The 19,179-nt window shown below is 39.4% G+C and overlaps 1 protein-coding gene across 5 annotated transcripts in view; it reads right to left on the minus strand.

The window, feature by feature from the left end:
- Positions 1-19,179, minus strand: part of SLC44A1 (solute carrier family 44 member 1) — a 67,961-nt gene that overhangs the window by 46,147 nt on the left and 2,635 nt on the right. For all 5 annotated transcript variants that reach the window (XR_001863686.1, XM_017739353.1, XM_017739356.1 and 2 more), the window contains exon 3: positions 11,617-11,753. Coding sequence is in view for 4 of the 5 variants with exons in the window: in XM_017739353.1 (XP_017594842.1) it covers positions 11,617-11,753 (137 nt within the window). In the remaining variant the exon portion in view is untranslated. The remainder of the gene's footprint in view (positions 1-11,616; positions 11,754-19,179) is intronic.

The raw sequence follows: 19,179 nt of genomic DNA on the forward strand, positions 1-19,179 counted from the left end.
GGAACTGGTGAACGGTCTGGAGCACAAGTCTTATGAGGAGCAACTGAAGGAGCTGGCGGTGTTTAGCCTGGAGAAAAGGAGTATCAGGGGCGATCTTATCACTCTCTACAACTGCCTGAAAGTAGGCTGTAGTGAGGTGGAGGTACAGTGTTAACTGTTCTCCCAGGTAACAAGAGACAGGGCAAGAAAAAATGGCATCAAGCTGTGCCAGGGAAAGTTTAGACTGGGTATTAAGAGTAATTTTTTCACCAAAAGGGTCATCAAGCATTGGAACAGGCTGCCCAGGGAAGCAATTGAGCCACCATCCCTGGAGGTACTTAAAAAGACATGCAGATGTGGAGCGTAGGTAAATGGCTTACTGATGGACTTGATGATCTTAAGGGTGCTTTCCAGCCTAAATAATTCCCTGGTTATGATTCTATGGTGAGAACAAGGAGTTCTATGAGAAGAAGTGGGATGTGTGTTATGTGGACAAGTGTATACAGATTCATGACACACAATGTTTGGGGTCAGCTTGGCCATTCTGCCAAGTGACCACTGTGAACTACAGTTTAAGTATCTTATGCAAAGGCCCCCACATCTAAACAAGCCAGAGGGACAGGACTGATATGTGGATGCCCATGCTCCATTTTGACTGCTAGCAGTTCAGGCAGGAGAGAAAAAGGGTAGGATTTGCTATGGAGAGGAAAGGAAGCTCTTTGTACAAATGTGTATCTGAAGACCTGTTTGGATCACAAATATAAACGAAGCAAAATCAAATACCAGACCCTGATCTGAATACAGGTCACAAGCCATTCAAGTAAGACCTGCACGGTAACCCAGTACACTTCTGGCTGTAGAGGAAACTTGAGACACCTTGACAGGTCCCTCTGGAAGCCAACAGTATGTTCCCTCCTGTCATGCCTGACAACTCAGGCTGCCACTACCATCTCTTGCCTGGGAACTGCTTTTGGGCTACTCTGGATCTTTGCCCTCCAGCTGCCTACCTCACACAGCATGCTTCTTTAGAGTTACAGCCAAGCACAGAAATATTTTCCTGGAGTTTGTCAAACAAAGGGTATTAACCACCCTGTATTTAAAGAAACTACCAGTCCCAAAGCCAAAATAATGCCCATAAGATTATTAGTCCTTTTGTCCCATATAACTAGGCAGAAACTCTAATTATTCCCATAAATACTTATTTATATTTTGAACCTTCCAACTTCTCTAATACTGTGTAGGAGAGTTTTAGAACTCAAACGCGTGCTTGAATAACGTCACTTTACATTAAATTTAAAACTGATTTCTTAACAAAAGAGTCCGTGTGCATCATTAAATAGAAGTTTTCATTTTCTAAGGTGAGAGAGAGAAGAATGAACTTCACTGTCAAACCTTCCACTCCCTATTAGTTACTCTAGGTTAGTAGAGACTGTCTAGCACAGCCTATCTTTTTGTTGCTCTTCAAGTTTGTAAGGCCTGAAAAAGTTTAAGGAAACATTTGAGTCATCTACCTTGCTGAGATAATTAGTTTACCAAAGTCACTACTTTTATTCCTAAATTATTATCACTCATAAATGTTTCAAAACCAGTATGTGCAGAACACAGAAAACAAACTAAAAGATCATTGAAATAATACATCTTTTGCTTCCTACAGGAATGCACATATTTCTTCTGGAGAAGCCCTTAGGCAAATGACATCAAACTGTCCTACAAGGATTGCATTTCAGATCCCAACATGTTTCAACCTTAAAGAAAAATACTTCTAAACTATGCAGAGCATCTGTTTTAGGGCTACTGGTGAGCACATAGTAGTGTGCCCGACCTGTGTGTGCACACTTTGGTCCCACGATTCTGTATTTGGTGGTTTTACACACAAAGTGGTGTCATGGAGACATACCATGGCTTCTGTTCCATGGTGTCTTTTCAATGAATAGAACTGCTCCAGCCATTAGAACGCATTGGAGCCATAACTGGAGCAAAGTATCTCAAGAGACAAACTTCCAACCTAGCTGTAGGAACTTCTTTTCTAAATCTCCCTTCTCTTTTGTCTAGGCTTGGATTAGTAAGGAGCTGAACAGCCATTATCTCTGGCATTCACAGAAAATAGCTATATTTAGCCCAAATTTATATATAAAGATGCTGTAGAAAGCCATAACTTTGACTTCAAAGATTCTTTCTAAATGAGAAGGCAAATTATTGCAAGTCTTGTGTGCTCAGAAGACACAGTGCACAAAAGGCATAATGCCCTGCTTTCCACAACAGTACAGTAAACAGGAAGGTCCAAACTAACCAAAGGTGGTTAGATAAAAATACTTTTAGAGACCAGAGCTCCAGTACAGCTTTCCTTCCTGTATTTGCTGTACTGTAAACCAACAAACAAACCCCTGCTAAAGCAGCATTACTATCAAGAGTTTACAGCTTGAGAAATGGTAGGATTTCCTAAGTCATCCAGTAAGAGGAGCAGTCCACAGAGGACACCAATGACATTTATATTCCCTGACTTATAGTAGTGGAAAGCATACCAGGGGTTTTGGACTCCATTCTGAGAGCTCAGCAGGGTCTACCCATCTATCAACACTTACTAACAGCAGCTAAAACAAGGACTTTCAGATATAGAAACATGGACTCATATTCAGAGTCAAGGATTTAAGCAGAAAAATACAGAACTATGCAGAGACAACATGGATAGCTTCAGTATCAGGAGCAGCACAATCACCTTAGAAGTTTAGGAGTATGTTTTGTTTAAGCTACAAAGAGCTCCAAGCAGCTCCACATACCCCTTCTCACACACACATGGCAAAGCACAGCCTGAGAGACTACAAACCACAGTTTTGATGAAGTAATTTATATGAACCTCCATTCTGAGTCTGACATGGTGTGTGTATTGTGCACAAATGTGGCATGACATACGTGATGTGTTTAATGCTTTCTTAGCATGCATGACACCACAGCCATCATCACAACCAGCTTCATGAGAGGAAAGTCCTTCTTGTCTAACAAGACTTTCTTCTAGGACAGGGTAAACCACCTAGCTGATCAAGGGAAGCCAGTTGATGTAATATTTTTCAAACTTCTGGAGAAAATGTCCAGCCCACAGCTGGATAAAGACATCCTGTGGTGGGTGAGCAGCTGGCTCAGGGGTCAGGCACAAAGGGTTACAGTGAATGGGTGACATCAGACTGGTGGCCTGCCACTGGTGGGAGTCCATGGGCCTCCAGCTGAGCCCCTTTGCTGTTCAACATCTTCACAAACAACTTGGACACAAGACTGAGGGTCACAGTAAGTTTGATGATACAAAATTGGGAGGAGCCATTCACTCTCTCAAAGGCAGAGGCCCTGCAGAGAGGCCTCAACAAATGAGAGGGCTGGGTAATCACCACCTGTATAAAGTTTAAGAAAGACAAGTGCTGGATTCTGCACCTGGGACAGGGCAACCCTGGATGCATGGACAGACCGGGGAATAAGACCCTGGAGAACAGTGCTGTGGAAAGGGACCTGGGGGTCCTGGTCAAGGGCAAATTGAATATCAGCCAGCAGTGCCCTGGCAGCCAGGAGAGCCAACCTTGTCCTGGCGTGCATGAGGCACAGCATCACCAGCTGGGCAAGGGTGGGGATTGTCCCACTCTGCTCTGCACTGGGGCAGTGTAGATACAAAAATGCTGCTAGCAAGGATTTTCTTGCTATTTTCTAAGTCCGTGAGAGACTTTTCTCTCTCACAGAAGAGGTAGCAGGGAATGTAAACAACCAAGCCACCTGCAACCTTGAAAGAGTTTGTAAAATAATTAAATAAGGCAATCTTGCTGCACAATTCCTGCCTGCTGGATCTTCTCTCCTCCTCCTCCCTACGGCTGCGGGACACGGTGATATACCCTAGGGGCCAGGCCTGCGGTAATAGGGCAGCCTCACCTCGAGTGCTGGGGGCAGTTTTGGGTGCCACAATATGAGAAAGATATTAAGCTCTTGAAGAGCATCCAAAGGAGGGCACCAAAGATGATGAAGGAACTTGAGGAGAAGCTGTGTGAGGAATGGATGAGGTCACTTGGTTGATTCAGCCTGGACAAGACTGAGGGGAGCCTGCAACTTCCTTGTGAGGGGAAAAGGAGAGGCAGGCACTCTGAGTGAATGGCCTGAAGTTGTGTCAGGAGAGATTTAGGTTGCATATTATGAAAAGGTTCTTCACCTTTTCAGAGGTGATTGGGCACTGGAACAGGCTCCCCAGGGAAGTGGTTACAGCATTAAGCCTAACAGAGTTCAAGAAGTGTTTGGACAATACACTCACGTACATGGTGTGATTCTTGGAGTATCCTGCACAGGGCCAGAAGGTGGACTTCATGGTGGGTCCCCCCAACTCAGTATATTCTATAGTGACTGATAACTGACTTCTAAAAGGCCATATGACAAAGCAGAGATTATAGTTCAAAAACTTAGTATCTTATTTCATTGTTTCCTTCACACATAACATCCTATTAGTTTATGAAGTCCTCTGACACAGGAATAAAACTCACAGACACAGAAATGTGCAGAAATGTTAGCAGCAATGAGACTGTTTAAATCACAACTCCTCATCTCTGGACTTTCAGCCCAGTCCTACTTCCTCTTGAGTTCTGTGTATTTTATGACTAAGTTCACCAATTAAAACTTAGTTAACATTGTGAATACATGACTCACAGATGATTATGCTCCACCAACCCATGCAATAAAGGCTAGAGTATGTTATTGACACTGACAGAGCTGCAGTTCACTGGTGTTCAGGAAGGACAAGGCTCCCAGACTGTCACAAGGATAAAATTCTTAACACTTTCCTACATTTCTCACCCCAGAACCTGGCTGAAATCTATCTGTCAAACTCGATCAGCTCTAAAGTGTTAATCTGAACCACACTACCCATTCAAAGCTTCATGCAATGAGACAACTTGGTACACTTCCAATAATTGAGTATTGCCTTAGCATATTATGGACTAGCAACACAGCGTAGAAAAGTGAGAGCTTAAAACAGCGTCTCATGTACCTGGCTGCTGCAAATTCAAGAGCCAAAACCCACAGAACTGGCAGGATGCCAAACACTACTTCCACAAAAGGTGGTAGTTACAATCCTTGGCTGAGTTCTATCAGTAAAGAGAACAATGTTGCATGACCCCAGAAAAAGCACGCCTACTGCAAGTAATAACATGAACCTCTCTACATGAACTCCTGCCAAATGGAAAAAGGTTCAGATTACCATGAAACAAACCACATTATGTTGACCAGACTTACTTTATTCTTTGACTGCTAGGTTTGACAATAGTAATTATAACCCATCTACAACTATAGGAAGTAATTCTATTCAGAACAGAAGCACTAAGCACAAAAGCTTAGGATTGTATAAATTTCCTATTTACCTATTTTAGAAAAACAAAACCTTTCCAAGAGCACACAGATATGATGCTTCATTTAGGAATGAAGTAGCATTTAGTTATGCATAGATTAGCATCAGAGCTGGAAATGACTGAGAAAACAAGAACTCTACTTCTTAGCCATAGATTTTAATGTAGTCTAAAGTATCATATAAAGTGGAAGTACTAGAGGATTGTACAAACATAGCTAAAAATTGCAGCTATGCCTTTTGCAAATGTGCAGGAATAGAGCCAGAAGACCAAAAAAGGACAGAGATGAACCTTGACACCTAAATCTGATTTCTGGGCCCTAGCAAAATAGGGATGCCTTGAGATGAGCAAAAAGGCATAGGACAGACCACCTTGCTGTCAGGACTTCTCAGATTAATATGACAGAGCTATCCTTAGTGAAAAAAGAAAGCTTCATACTCTAGATCTACCCACTGGTGCCTTCCAGAAGCACAGTGTGGGTTTTCAAGAAAGAACAGCAAGGTTTATACATATCTATACTTCCAGTTGTTGCAGAGAGACATGCCACCACTCCTTTAAAGCAATAAGCATCAAAGGGCAGGAGAAATTACAGTTGCTTTTATACGTAAATATAGGACTGAAATGAAAGTAAGGAGTCTCCAGTGCCTGCAAGAATATTCCAAGAAAGATACATCAAAAATCCCACTAGTTACATCTTCAAAAGTCTCTAGAATTGAAGACCAAAAACATGCTGTTACAACTAAGAGAATGTAAAAAAATTCCCAGATTCAGAATTTATATATATATATATATATATATATATGTGTGTGTATTTTGAGTTGTAATTAAAAAAAAGACAATAGTCTTCACTTTCTCCCATTCTTATTAACAGTACAGTTGAACACAAATATTATTTTACCTATTCCTCCACTCGTATTTCTTCCAGTGCTAAATAAAACCAGCTACTCTGGAACCAAATTAAGAATCCATCTAGTTAAGTAGCAGATGTTTCTCCTACTGAATCTTTAGCTCTGCACCACTTAGAACTTAAGGATATTCTTCAGTGCTAACACAATATCCAAACAGTACTATTCTAAGAGTTTATTTTTTGTATTTAAAATATTCTCATGGCAGTAAGTTTTGTAAATTAACTATAACTTGTGTGCAGAAAAATCTCTTTGAAGCTTAGCGATTTCATTTTTGATCTCTAGTTTCACATTACTCAGGTTATGAGATAAAGGAATAATAATTTTTCAACCTTCTCTAAGATATTCCTGCTTTTAATGACCTTATTTTTCCTGAAAGTTTTCTCTTTACAGACAGAGGAAATCACTGGTCCTCTTATTATGATAATCCTTGCTTCCCTTCTCAGTATGTATATACATACAGTATGTGAATACATACTGAGTACATACATACGTGTGTGTTTGTGTGTAAGTTTAAAAAAAATTGTCAAGAAAAGAGCAGAACACAGCCTTTATGATGCCAACAAAGCATGAGTTTACACAAAATGCAGTCCCTCTTCATAATTCATAAACATTACTCTTTCGGACAATGCTCTGCCTCCAACTTCATCCTCGTGATCCTCGGTAGTTACACAATCTCTTCCCCAAGTACCAATAACGATTTAAAATTAAAGCACTATATGCATAACAATAGTTTCCCACTCCTTCATTCTGGGGGCACTCCTTTTGATTTGACATTTTATTCCACTGCAATTGATAGCAGGGTTTTTTCCTCCATATAATTCTAAATAATTCAGTAGTCACAACAAGATTTATAACCTCGCTGTTTCTTCCCCTTTCCAAATTGTTTATTAATGTAATCAATAACACAACACAGCATTACTGGAGGACTCCATGTGCTGCCACTTTCTGTTGAGGAAACACTCATTCTAACTAGAGGATACATTTCCAATACTACACAAACCTGATGGACAGTTCTGGTAACAAGATAGAGTAGCAGTGGATGACTGTATCTCAAAACTGCTCATAATGCATTTTTACTCTAGTCAATAAAAAAAAAAATGACACTCAAAATTAACATACACAGATTTCCAAAGACCTATGGGTGCAGAATTGCTTTAAGCATAAGATTCCTATAACTAACACAGTACAACATACTTCAAGAAAATCGTAAGCAAAGGATTAATCAGCATATTTTCACTGAAAACAAAGGCAGGGGGAACAAGAGCAGAAAAAAAAATGTCAGAAGCTCGCAGTGACCCATGTAACAGCTATTTCTAAGGCAAGTGCCAACAGGAACTGCAAAGATGTACTTTGACTACTACACATGAAGACGTCATTATCTTCAGACAAAAGAAAAATCCTTTTTGTTTCTCCCGTGGTTCCTTCTAATAGCTCAGAGATATCACATGCTCTCACTTAGCCAGACTGATTTCCTTTATTGATCTCTTTCGGGACAGTCTCTATAGCAAACTTAATGAAGCATTCCCTCTGGCTCTATGTCCACCCAGATCACAACTACTCTGGTCTAGCTACAGAATTCTGACAACAGAGATGTCTGCCAACGCGCTGCAAAACAAAAATTTCATTTTAGGTTCCTAAATATGCATCCAATTATTTACACAATGAACAGGAATAGTAGTTCCCACACTGAGCAGACACTGTAGTTATTACTGAATTAAACACAACAGAAATTGTAACCACCTGTCTAGTGTTTCTCTTTAATAATGACATTTCATTATTCATTTGGCACAGTCATAGATGAATTGTATCTTCAAGGATATTTCAAAATGCTTTGGCAAGTCCTTGAAAACATCACTGCAGTATTTCACGGACATTAAGTTTTGAAGCATCAATTGAGTTTCTGGGAAAAACAGCTTTCAGTCACACTGCTCAAAATACATCATTTTTTAAGGGCCAAGACCAACAAAAACATTGAATCACAAGCATTCTGTGCCTGAGGTGTTATACTGGGTGAGAAAAGACTGGGGAGAGCAAAAGCAGTCAGTTCAAAACATGTAACATTCCCAGTTGTGTCCCGTCGATTGCTCTACAAACTCAAATACTAGCATGGCTGTTTGAGAACAGCATTACAGCATTTCTCAGGTAACACGGCAACCATCCTGTGTCACTTCCAGGAGTTGCACTGGAATATTCCTGTATTTTACAGCTTGCATTTCTTCCCTTTCCCTTTCTCCTCCTCTTGTAAAAGGTCCCAACTGGTTCTAGTTTTCTGGGTGTCAGTTCTTGTGAACAGATTAAATGTACATGCTTTTTTATTTTGTTAAAATCAGCCTGGCTTTGCAAGGGGTGGGCTTCTTCTCTTCCTTGAGGGGAAGGTACTGAAAATGCAGGACCTGACTGGGAGAGGGCAAGTGAGGGTAGGGGTGGGAGTGAAGTTACTGCCCTGAAATGGTGCCATGTTATTCACAAAATCAGCTCCTTTTTCCAAATTACAGCAGAAGAGCAAGTGCATCATTACTGATTCAGAAAGCTAAAACGCTGCTTTGTCACGAAATGGTCTTCTTGCCTCAAGCAAGCATTTTCCCTGCCCTAAATGCTTATTTATAATCTCGCTTGCAGAACTGCACAATAAATATGGGCTCTGCCATAAGCGTTGTGAATCTTTGGGATTGGCAGCTCTGTCCTGTTGTGTTGAGGCAATCAAGTGCCTGTCTCACTTTAGTAAAAATACCATAAATGCTAGGCTAGCTGGAAAATCATATACGGTTTAGATATCATCACTAGTAAATATAAATATATTTTAGTATGTTTTACATGTTAAAGCTCTTGATAAAGCTGTTTGTATTAAAAAACACATTTATTTGAACTTACCACACTACCTCTTGATGGGCAACTGAGGGACAGCAGGTGATTTCTTTGGGTTGAGGAAGGGTTCTTAAGCAGTAATTTTTTAAAGAATTTCAAGGTGCATGGACAAGTAAGGTGATATCAGGGATGGCATATGAGCTAGGTGAAAATGGCCAACTCTACAAAAGCACATGGAACAACCTACATAGTCTGTGTCCAGATAATTGCTATTTTCAAGATGTGGGAAGGGTTAAAGCTTTCAGAAAGGCTCAACAGAGCAAAATTAAGAGTTGACTGCATTCTTTACCTATATACTTAAAACATTAGGTTTTTCTTTTTAAATCTTAGAAGTTGTAAGCCTGAGAAAATTCAGTACTGATTATCACAAAATCAAACACAACTTGCCCTCCTTCTTCAGAAATTGACAGCTGAACTCTCTATTCTTAACTATATATCATCACAAACACAGAAATTGAAATTAAGCTCTATATGCAGTCATGTCCAAGGTCCTCAGATTTCATTATTATTATTTTTACAGTGGAGTCAATGGTCACTTAAAATAGACTGCCAAACCTAATCCTAGTATGAATTAATTTAAATCCACTTAACATATTTACAAAGTGGATCTCAGAAAAATTATTCTGCTTACTGACCACTATAGTTCTGGTACTAATTCACTGTTGTTGCTCTATAAAAAGGCTGAATCACACTTGAACTTTTACTATATATATATATATGCAACTGTTAAGATAATCAACAATTAAGCTGTTCATTTGATGCAAAACATAATTTTTTGGAACTTCCATAGGCTGGTGAACATTTAAGCAGAAATATAACCATGAGGATGAGAATATTTCTCTGAACAGAGTGATTTCATGCATAGACTTCATTTATAAAAGGAAAGCTCAGTTTAGTGTAATACCTGTTTTTGATAAGCCAAATACCATATAAGGAAAATTAGGAATTGAATTCATTAGTGATTTTGTTTTGCTCCAGCACCAGGTTTCATACTTTTGACCAAGCTTCTGGAAACTGAAAAAATTGCCTGTCATATTAATTAAAAAAAAAAAAAAAAATCTTTATTTTTTAAAATCTAAAGCTCTAAGGAAAATACACTTAAAGAATCATGAGGACAAGACATAGCATAGCATGTTTTGGGAAGAGTGGTTTTTGTTGTACTTTAAGAGATAGTTATACTGAACATATTTCAGGCACAATTAGTAAGAGATTTAACTTATAAACATAGAAGCAATGTTGGTGATAAGGAAGACACGGCTGAATTCCAGTACTTCAAGAGGTACTTAAACTCCACTACAAATGACCTTCACTTCATACTAACAAAGAACTGGCCTGCATTAGCTAAGAAAACACAGCATGCTCAGAGAAGGAGTAAAGAATGCAACTTTAGATATTGACTATTTTCACTTGTAATTGACAACGGTGCACAGATCACACAAGGAAGCTGTTTGTGCAGCTCTGTGAAAGCTGTGATGCCCCATAGCAATTCAGCTTCCTGATTCAGATATCAGACACCCAGATGCGCAGATACAGTGCAGTGGGAGACCACGGGCACTAGCAGTATCCCAGGGCCACATCAACTCACTCTGCTTTCAAACAAGAAGTACTCATACAACCTAATGCTACTACAGAAATAAACAGTTTCTTTTATGGAAAGTAATCAGTTCCACTGCTTTGAACTGGGTCATCCAGACTGACTCATTTTTAGTCAAGAACCTTGCAAAGAAATATTACTGCATCATTTTAAAAGATAACTTTAGGACTGTTCCCACCCATTAGGAAGATGTTCCCACTTGAATAGATAAAAAATGCTGAAATTTCCTCAAATTGAGTTTTTTTCCTTACTTTCTTTTGTATGTCCAAAGGTTGGTTACTTCTCATACATTTTATTCCATAGACTGCTAAAATAGGAACTGAGCTAGTAATGTCAATACTACTACTACTTCTATTGAGAAAAAGTACTGCTCTTAAGGAAGACAAGGTATAATATTTCCTTGTTAATGCAATTAGTTTCCTTTACACTTATTTTTTAAAGAAAAGCATAGGAAAACAAAACCAAACCAATCAGGAACCGCACTGTAGCACTGAAGGAAAGCAGCGGTATTTTCACACACACACCCATACTCTGTGCCACGAGTGCCATTAAACAGTATCAGCTCTCACTGACCCCATGTACACGAGAGCATTTCAACAGCACTACTGCTAAGCGGCAATGTCAGAATGTTTCCTTCGTAGCTGAAAACACATCATATAGTCAGACATTCCTTCAAATGCTTGTTACACTTTGTACTCCTGTTTTAAAAACAAGCTTTCCAAACTGCCCAAGACATGATGGAATACTACGATGCTGTAAGATACAGTAATGTTTTAGCTTAATGAAAAGAGCTCATTATTTCTATTCATATTTCTTAATACATAAATAATTATTAGCTCAGCTAATGCACAAGTCTTTTTTAGATCCTATGAAAATATGAACAAAAACAAACCTATTTTTTTCATACCATTAGTTTCTGCAAATTTCTGTACATCAGCCAGAGTTTTCAGTTCTGTCCGTGGGCAAGCTGATACACACAAGGCAATAGACTTAATCTTCTGATGTACTAGATCAATGTTGCATGGATCCAAGAAGAATACATACCTAGGGAAGGAAAAAAGGTAAATTACTTCTATTTTAATTAACAATTACACTGAAAAAAATTTCAAACTATGGGATTCAGTCAAGACTGAGTGATTCAGTCTACCCAGAAACACAGGAAATTTGATATTATTATAACTCCGTAGATCAAAAGAATTTATGTACTCAATATATGCACAACAAATGTATGGGTATTTATCTACCTTTGGATCACACAGAATGGGTGTTTAACTCTACCTGATTCAAGTCCATTCAAATGGTGCTACCCAGAAAACCAGCAGTAGTCCTACCATGCCTCTTCACAGATATGAATCCAAACATTCACAAACCTTTACTCCAACCTTAAACTTGAGCTTGAGATTGCCAAATTTTTTCCAAAAACACCCAACAAACCAAATAAAGTCACTCTCATGCTGCAAAAAGGAAAAGGTCCATGACTATATTAATGAATACGCATAATGCCAGTAATTAAGAACAGCTTTTTAGTTTAGATTGATTTTCCATGCCATGACAGAACAGATTACTTTAGTATTTAGTTAGAAATAAAAATCCTTTGGATATTTCAAGTAGAATTATCTAATGTTTAAGTGTAGTATTTTTAAAGAGATTCTCTTTGCTAACTTTCCACAATGAGTGCCATTTAAAAATTCAATGCATGAAGTACATATTATAGATTCTTAACTAACATCTCCTGGCTATATACACTTTATGAGAAACACTAACACTACAAAACTTCCACTGGTATAATACAGATGCTTTTGTCTTCGAAAGTTGACCAAATCTTAAATTCCTACTGTTCTGGGATATACTATGCATTGAAATATTCTCTTCATATTACCTAACATCATATATGAAAACACCAGCAATCTGCCACATAAAATGCCATTTCTATTTTTGCAGTCCTCATGATGGGAATTCATTCTGTAACCAGTAAAAATCCCTTCTGGTCCTAGAAAGCATTTAGCTCCTGCCTGGACACCTTCTGTCTATATGCTAATTGCTGTCTACTGTTCTATTACCCAGTGTCAGTTCAAGAACGATTACTATATAGTACAGTCTTCCTTGAAAGTCCCTCAAAACTCATGTCATCTAAATCAACTGTAACATGGTAATAGATTACTTGCATTCTTAAAACATTCCTTTCTTTGTCAACATCTCAGTGAAATCATCCACCTCTATTTCTTTTTTACTTATTACACACTACGCATCTCAGAACTTCATAAACTAGGGTCTATGTTCACTGAAGTCTGAGAAACAAGTGTGAACATGAAAATTCTGTCCTGCAGACACAGTTAAAGTAACTGCATGCAAGCAATAAGCCACAGTTATCCTTATTTCAAAGAAAATACTCTTGAGTTTATACCAAGACATACAATAGCTGTTTTAATTGAAGTTCCTCCAGTTGTTATCCCATACAGTAAGGGCACATAGAAAGAGAGTGTCTACTCCTTTGAGGGTATTTGGTCAAAGGAGCTACAAACAAGAACCTACAGAGTCAAATCTGATTGATAATGGCAAGGGAGGCTAGGATGGGAACAAACCCGGTCAGTCTCACTAATTGGTAAGGATATGTGGATTATGAAAATTACGATTTTTCAGTAAGACTATCTGACTGAAGACCTTGCCAAATTGAGATAAGGAAAAGGAGGGAGACACTCACACATAAAAGTTGTCCACTTAATGTTAATAGAAACAGTCCATCACACTAATTGATGGGCTATCAAGAAACTGCAGACAAGGACTTTGTGATTGATAGGGATGCAAACTCCTAAGCACAGAATGTCAGAGGGGTCAGTGACACTGTGCCAGCTGCTGAGGGAATGTGCATAGGACAGGGTAGCAAACAGAAAGGGGTGTAAAAGGGAATAGTTGATGTTGGTCAGTACAGTACATTATCTGATCTCAGCACCTCATCACTGCAGTCTGTCTTGTCCTATTGCTGAAGCTTTTAACCCTCTTTGCCTAATTCTATCCCATGTGCATGGATGCTGCAAGAGCTGCAGGGATAAGTGCCAGCTACTGGGGGGACTGACATGGGTGTGAGAGTTTTAAGTGCCAGCAACTGGAAGCAGACCAGGGGTTTGGCTGCCCCAGGACTGTGGTGTCAGCTACCAAAGTGAGTGGGGTCTCAGTGCCAGTAGCAGCAAGGGGTCTTGGCAATGAGCTGCTGGGGTGGGAACAATGTGTGCCCACAAAAGAAAAGCAGAGGTGATAGACTCAGCATAGGTGGTCACAGCCCTTGTGGTGCTGGCTGTTGTACCTTCCCCAGAACAGATCTATGCAAATTAGAGAATCATAGACAATCCTGATTTGGAAGAGACCCACAAGGATCACTGAGTCCTGCTCCTGGTACAACTCAGTAGCAAACTCCAAGCTGTATCAGACGGTGGTGAGTAGGGAGCTCTGAGTGAGAAGTGTTGGGTGGGCAGAAGGTCTGTGGTATTATTTTGGGGAAACTGTGGGTCTGTGATGCCTGTGGAATGAGTGTGTGAGTGTTTGACAGTCAGCACCAAACTGGATCAGCTGCTGAGTAGGGGGAACCCATGAGGTGGATAAGGGGCAGAGGTGCTGTGCTGGTACTCAGAGAATCCACAAATGTATTAGAGCTTCCGAACCTGGAAAGCATCATGCCTGTGCCTACACTAGGGACCTTCTGCCACTGTCATCCCATGAGGAGGAGAGGACATGGTTGGCTGTTCTTGTGAGTGCCACTGTTGAAGGCAGCACCTTGTCACTGCCAGTCTGTAACCAGCTGTGTCAATGTCCCATATGTGACTCTCCATCCACATCCCTCAGCCCAGGCAAAGACCCTGGGTTCTGGGAACTGTAGGACTGGACTCCATTTCCTGGGCAGGAGGGTCCTCTGAATTTCCCTAAGGAAACCCAATCAGGAATGTCGCCATTAGCAAGCTAGAACTCAGCCCACTTCCACAGTGGTTTCAGTTCAAGGGTCAAGCTATCATTTTAATTGCCAGAATATTTTGTAAAATAAATGCTACAATTTTAACTCAAACCTGGAAGTTGAGAAATACAACGCAATTATAGTGTCATATGCAGTTTTGACAGAAGTGTGGGCATAGCCTTAAACAGACACATGTAATTCCAACACTGCATTGTATAGTACGGAGACTGTTCTGACAGCAGTAAGGGAGGCGCACAGAAAACTCCAGGCTATCAAATCTGTGGCTTCAATCTGTGGCCTAGGAAGACACAAGTGAGATTTTTTTTTTACTTTCTAGCAGCTAGAACAAGAGCCAAAATGCTAGGCACCAGCATTACAGAAGAAAAGTTAATTTTTTTGTTTATAAAGCTTACTTGTAGAAAACAAGTGGTTTTACTGCAGAAAATTTCATACTGTGTCACCATGGAACAGGTTTTTTTTCTCTCTAGAAGAATGTCACTACATGCTTTGTGCTGCAATTCCAGTTATTTACAATCAGCAATAGACTAATTTTCTAATAAGGAAACAACTTATATCAGCAGTACAAAGACTGATGTAAACAAAGTAATCATATTGTTAGAGATGCTGCAACACTGCAAATGAAAATGTTTGCTATTTGGAAGTCAATATAGTAGACATACAACATATGCAAGTTTATGCATCTTTATAAAGTATCAGCCCTGCAGAGAGGGACCTGGAGGTACTGGTGCATGAAAAATTGGACATGACCCAGCAATGTACACCTGCAGCCCAGAAAGCCAACTGTATCCAGGGCTTCATAAAAAGAAGCGTAACTAGCAAGGCAAGTTTTACTCTGCCCTCAGGAGTGTCCCCCACCTCGTATACTGCACCCAGCTCTGGGATGCCCAGTACAGGAAAGACATGAACCCCTTATAGCAAGTGCAGAGGAGACCCATGAAAATGATGAGAGGGCTGGAGCATATGAAGACAGGCTTAGAGAGTTGGGGCTGTTCAGCCTGGAGAAGGCAAGGCTGTAAAGACACCTTTTGGCAGCTTTCCAGTACTTGTAGGGGGCTTCTGTAAAAGACATAAAGTGACTTTTCACACAGGCAGATAGTGAAAGGACAAAGGGTAATGGCTTTAAACTAAAAGAAGGTAGATTTAGAATGATAGAATCATTTTCGTTGGGAAAGACCCTTCACATCATCTACTCTAACTGTAAATGCAGCACTGCCGAGTCCACCACTAAACCATGTCCCTAAGCACCACGTCTACACATCTTTTAAATACCTCCAGGAATGGTGACTCAACAACTTCCCTAGGCTTGATAACCTTTTTGGCAAAAAGAATTTGTCATAATGTCCAATCTAAACCTCCCCTTGCACAGTGTGAGACCATTTCCTCTCATCCTGTCACTTGTAACCTGGGAGAAGAAGTTGATTCCCCCATCTACAGCCTCCTTTCAGGTAGCTGTAGAGAAATAAGGTGAAACCAAGAGCTAATTTGAACATTAATAACGCTTAGAATAGACAAAGCTAGCATCTTAAATATTACCTAAAAATTAACAGCTAGAGTGTACAGCCCATAGGGCATGGTATAGGAACTGTAATGCTCATATTGCAACATGAAGTACAGAACCAAGCAAAACCCCCACAAAAACCAACCTAAGAGGGTGTGAAGATGACCACATGGCAACCACCTGGTAACACAACAGCAAACCAATGAAAAGAAAGACCACTCCAGGCCCTAACAGGGCTGTTGGTCCAGGCTGCCACGTAAGGGATAGGGAACTTAGATTGCAAGGGAAATATTTCCTCATTCAGGTTCTCTTTTTCCAAGGCATATAGATCAAGCTACCAGATATCATAACTGATCTGTGCCATCTAATGGAGGTGAGAGTCTAGTGTCAAAAATGTCTTTAACATTGGGGCATATACAGTTTCACTCAGCCAAATACTCTCTGTAGATGCTGCAAACCATCCCTGGGTTTTCCCACTACCTAAACATTTCCAATCATTTCCTGAGGTCAAAGGCATGTATTCAGGTAGAATGCCACCCTAACTGTCCTCCATAGCATCATATGCACATCTCCTTCTACTTGAGCAGACAGCACGAACTGAATTCTGTCCAAATAACATTGGTGATCAAAAACCAGACTGAATTAGCACTCCAGGGACTTATACTTGGCTGCCATGGTCATCATTTATTTGCAAATAAAAAGGTCATTTCTTTAACCCCTTGTAACTACCAGAACTTGTAAAGCAAGGAGCTTACTTGAAGCAGACAGGTTTGATTAGAATTCCCTGCCAGATCTAGAGTATAATCCTATGTCTGACTCTAGAGCACAGACTATTAAAGTGTGTTGTGGTTTCTTGTAAAAATAAAAAGATGCCTGACCCAGTGTTTGTTCATGAGACCAGGTTGTAAAATCCTCCTTCCCAACATTTCAGCTCACTGGTTTCAGCAAATCTGATGTACACAGAGCAAATCATAACCCTGTAAGAACTCTGCTTTTCATTCTTACCACCTAGATTTCCATATCCACACAGACCACATCAATTTCACTTCCACGTGACAGTGCCTATGGGTTGCTGTCATATACAAGGAAGAAAATGTTATTTTTACAGATGATTTAGCTTTTCAGCGCTTGGACTGGGAAACGAAAATGGAACTACCCTGCAAGCAAAATGCAATGAGAATTAACTTCATGTTTCCAGAGCCCCATTTGTGGAGCTTAAAAGTCTTTTCTTTCTCTACACAAACTGAAATGTACAGACAGGAAGAAGAGTTTATTTTTACAGTCTGTCTGCAAAGTGCCCCTGTAAAAATAGTATTAAATACTCCCATGAACTCCACCTCAGACACTGTAGGAACTCCATCTGCTAGAGACAGATGCAAAGCAGATAGCTTTTTAAATGTGCTTGGCAAATTTTCAGAAGAAACTATGGGCTGTGAGAGAAGGAAGGATCACTCACTTACATAAGAACCAATCTCTTCCAAAACTGAACACCCTGGACTATACCAGGCACTTCATGTGAATAGTTAAAGAATAATGTGCCTTAGCAGAATGTTTTTCTTAACCAAATAGAGATGATTATATCTCAAATATGTATCTATTAATTTGCTTAGATCATGCCTCAAGCCATGACATCTTTGTTAGAAAAACGTAATTCTTTTGAACCTCATTAAGACTCTTGACAAACAACAGGCTCTGTCAATTAGCTGTGTTAAAAACAGTCTCTCTTTTTTTCTGCTGTCTTTTGAGCTTGCATTTACAAGAGGAAATCACTTAGTGGTAGAGGTTTCCCCACATGTTGGTCTGATTTATGTCAGATGTAAAAGACTATCACAACATTAATTATAACATTTCAATAAGGTGTCTGAATTTCTCTACCTTCACATGAACTCAGACACCATTTCTTTCTAAAGGTAAACTTAAAATTATGATTTTAAAATTTGCTTTTTTTCTCAGAACATTAGAATCATAACTCTGTACTGAATACAAATGGGTTTAGGAAGTGAGAAAATGTTTGTGTAAAAAGATAGGAAAATTATGCTGCATAAGTTTTAAGCCTTTCAACCTTCTTGAAAGATGGGATTATATCAAGAAATTATTCTTTTGACATAAGAGATCTGTAAAAAGTTCCAGACATTTTATTTATCTCAAATATTTCTGGTAACCAACAATTATCTATCTACACTAAATCTTAAATTACATATTTAGAAGTCTTTAGAATAGAACCAGATCTCAGGAAAGTATGCTTCCAAAATAATTTAAGAAAATCATCAAATTTTCTCTTAGTCTGAAAGTGTGAAGGAAAAGGCTTTCATACTCAGAAATTAATAACTTTTTAGTTCCTTGAAGTAATCAACAGTGAAAGAAACATTTTTTTTGTCAGTTAATACCACACCGTACTAAGCTAAACAGTTTACTTCCTTAAGTCACCCAAGTCGTGCAGAAGCCCTCTGAGCACTTACTGACAGACACACCTCAAGAGACATTCAGGTTTTCAACCTGTCAGTGCAGAATTCTTGCCACTGCTCCAGTACTACTACAGCAATATAAAGACTTTCTGTACAACCGATAGGAAGTACCTGAACTTTAAGTACAAGTTTTAAACAGGACACTGCTTAATCAAAGCTGCGTGTGCCTCTAAAGTTTTGTGCATTTTTTCCACAAGTCACTTACATATATTCTGCCTACAGTTTAAGTTTTAAAGTCTTATTCTAAGGCGCCAGGCACACTTAATCTCCCCCTACACCTAGTGGCAGAAACTGAGCATACAAGATCAAAAGCAAACCATTTTTACACAGATATCAAAGGCTTGCTCCCAAATCTAAGACCTAAAACTCTAACAAACAAGACTTTTCAGCAGCCTAATACAATATCCTACATGAAATGGATACTGAGAAAAAATAATTCCTCAATGTCTTAGCTGTATTCATATTGCATATCTGCCAATACATAGTCTAATGTTGCCGGTTGTTACAAAAGACTGTTGTCCTCTAAGTGAGAAGAGTGTCAAA

Source organism: Corvus brachyrhynchos, unplaced genomic scaffold (assembly GCF_000691975.1).
Source record: "Corvus brachyrhynchos isolate BGI_N302 unplaced genomic scaffold, ASM69197v1 scaffold547, whole genome shotgun sequence".
Lineage (NCBI taxonomy): Eukaryota > Metazoa > Chordata > Aves > Passeriformes > Corvidae > Corvus > Corvus brachyrhynchos.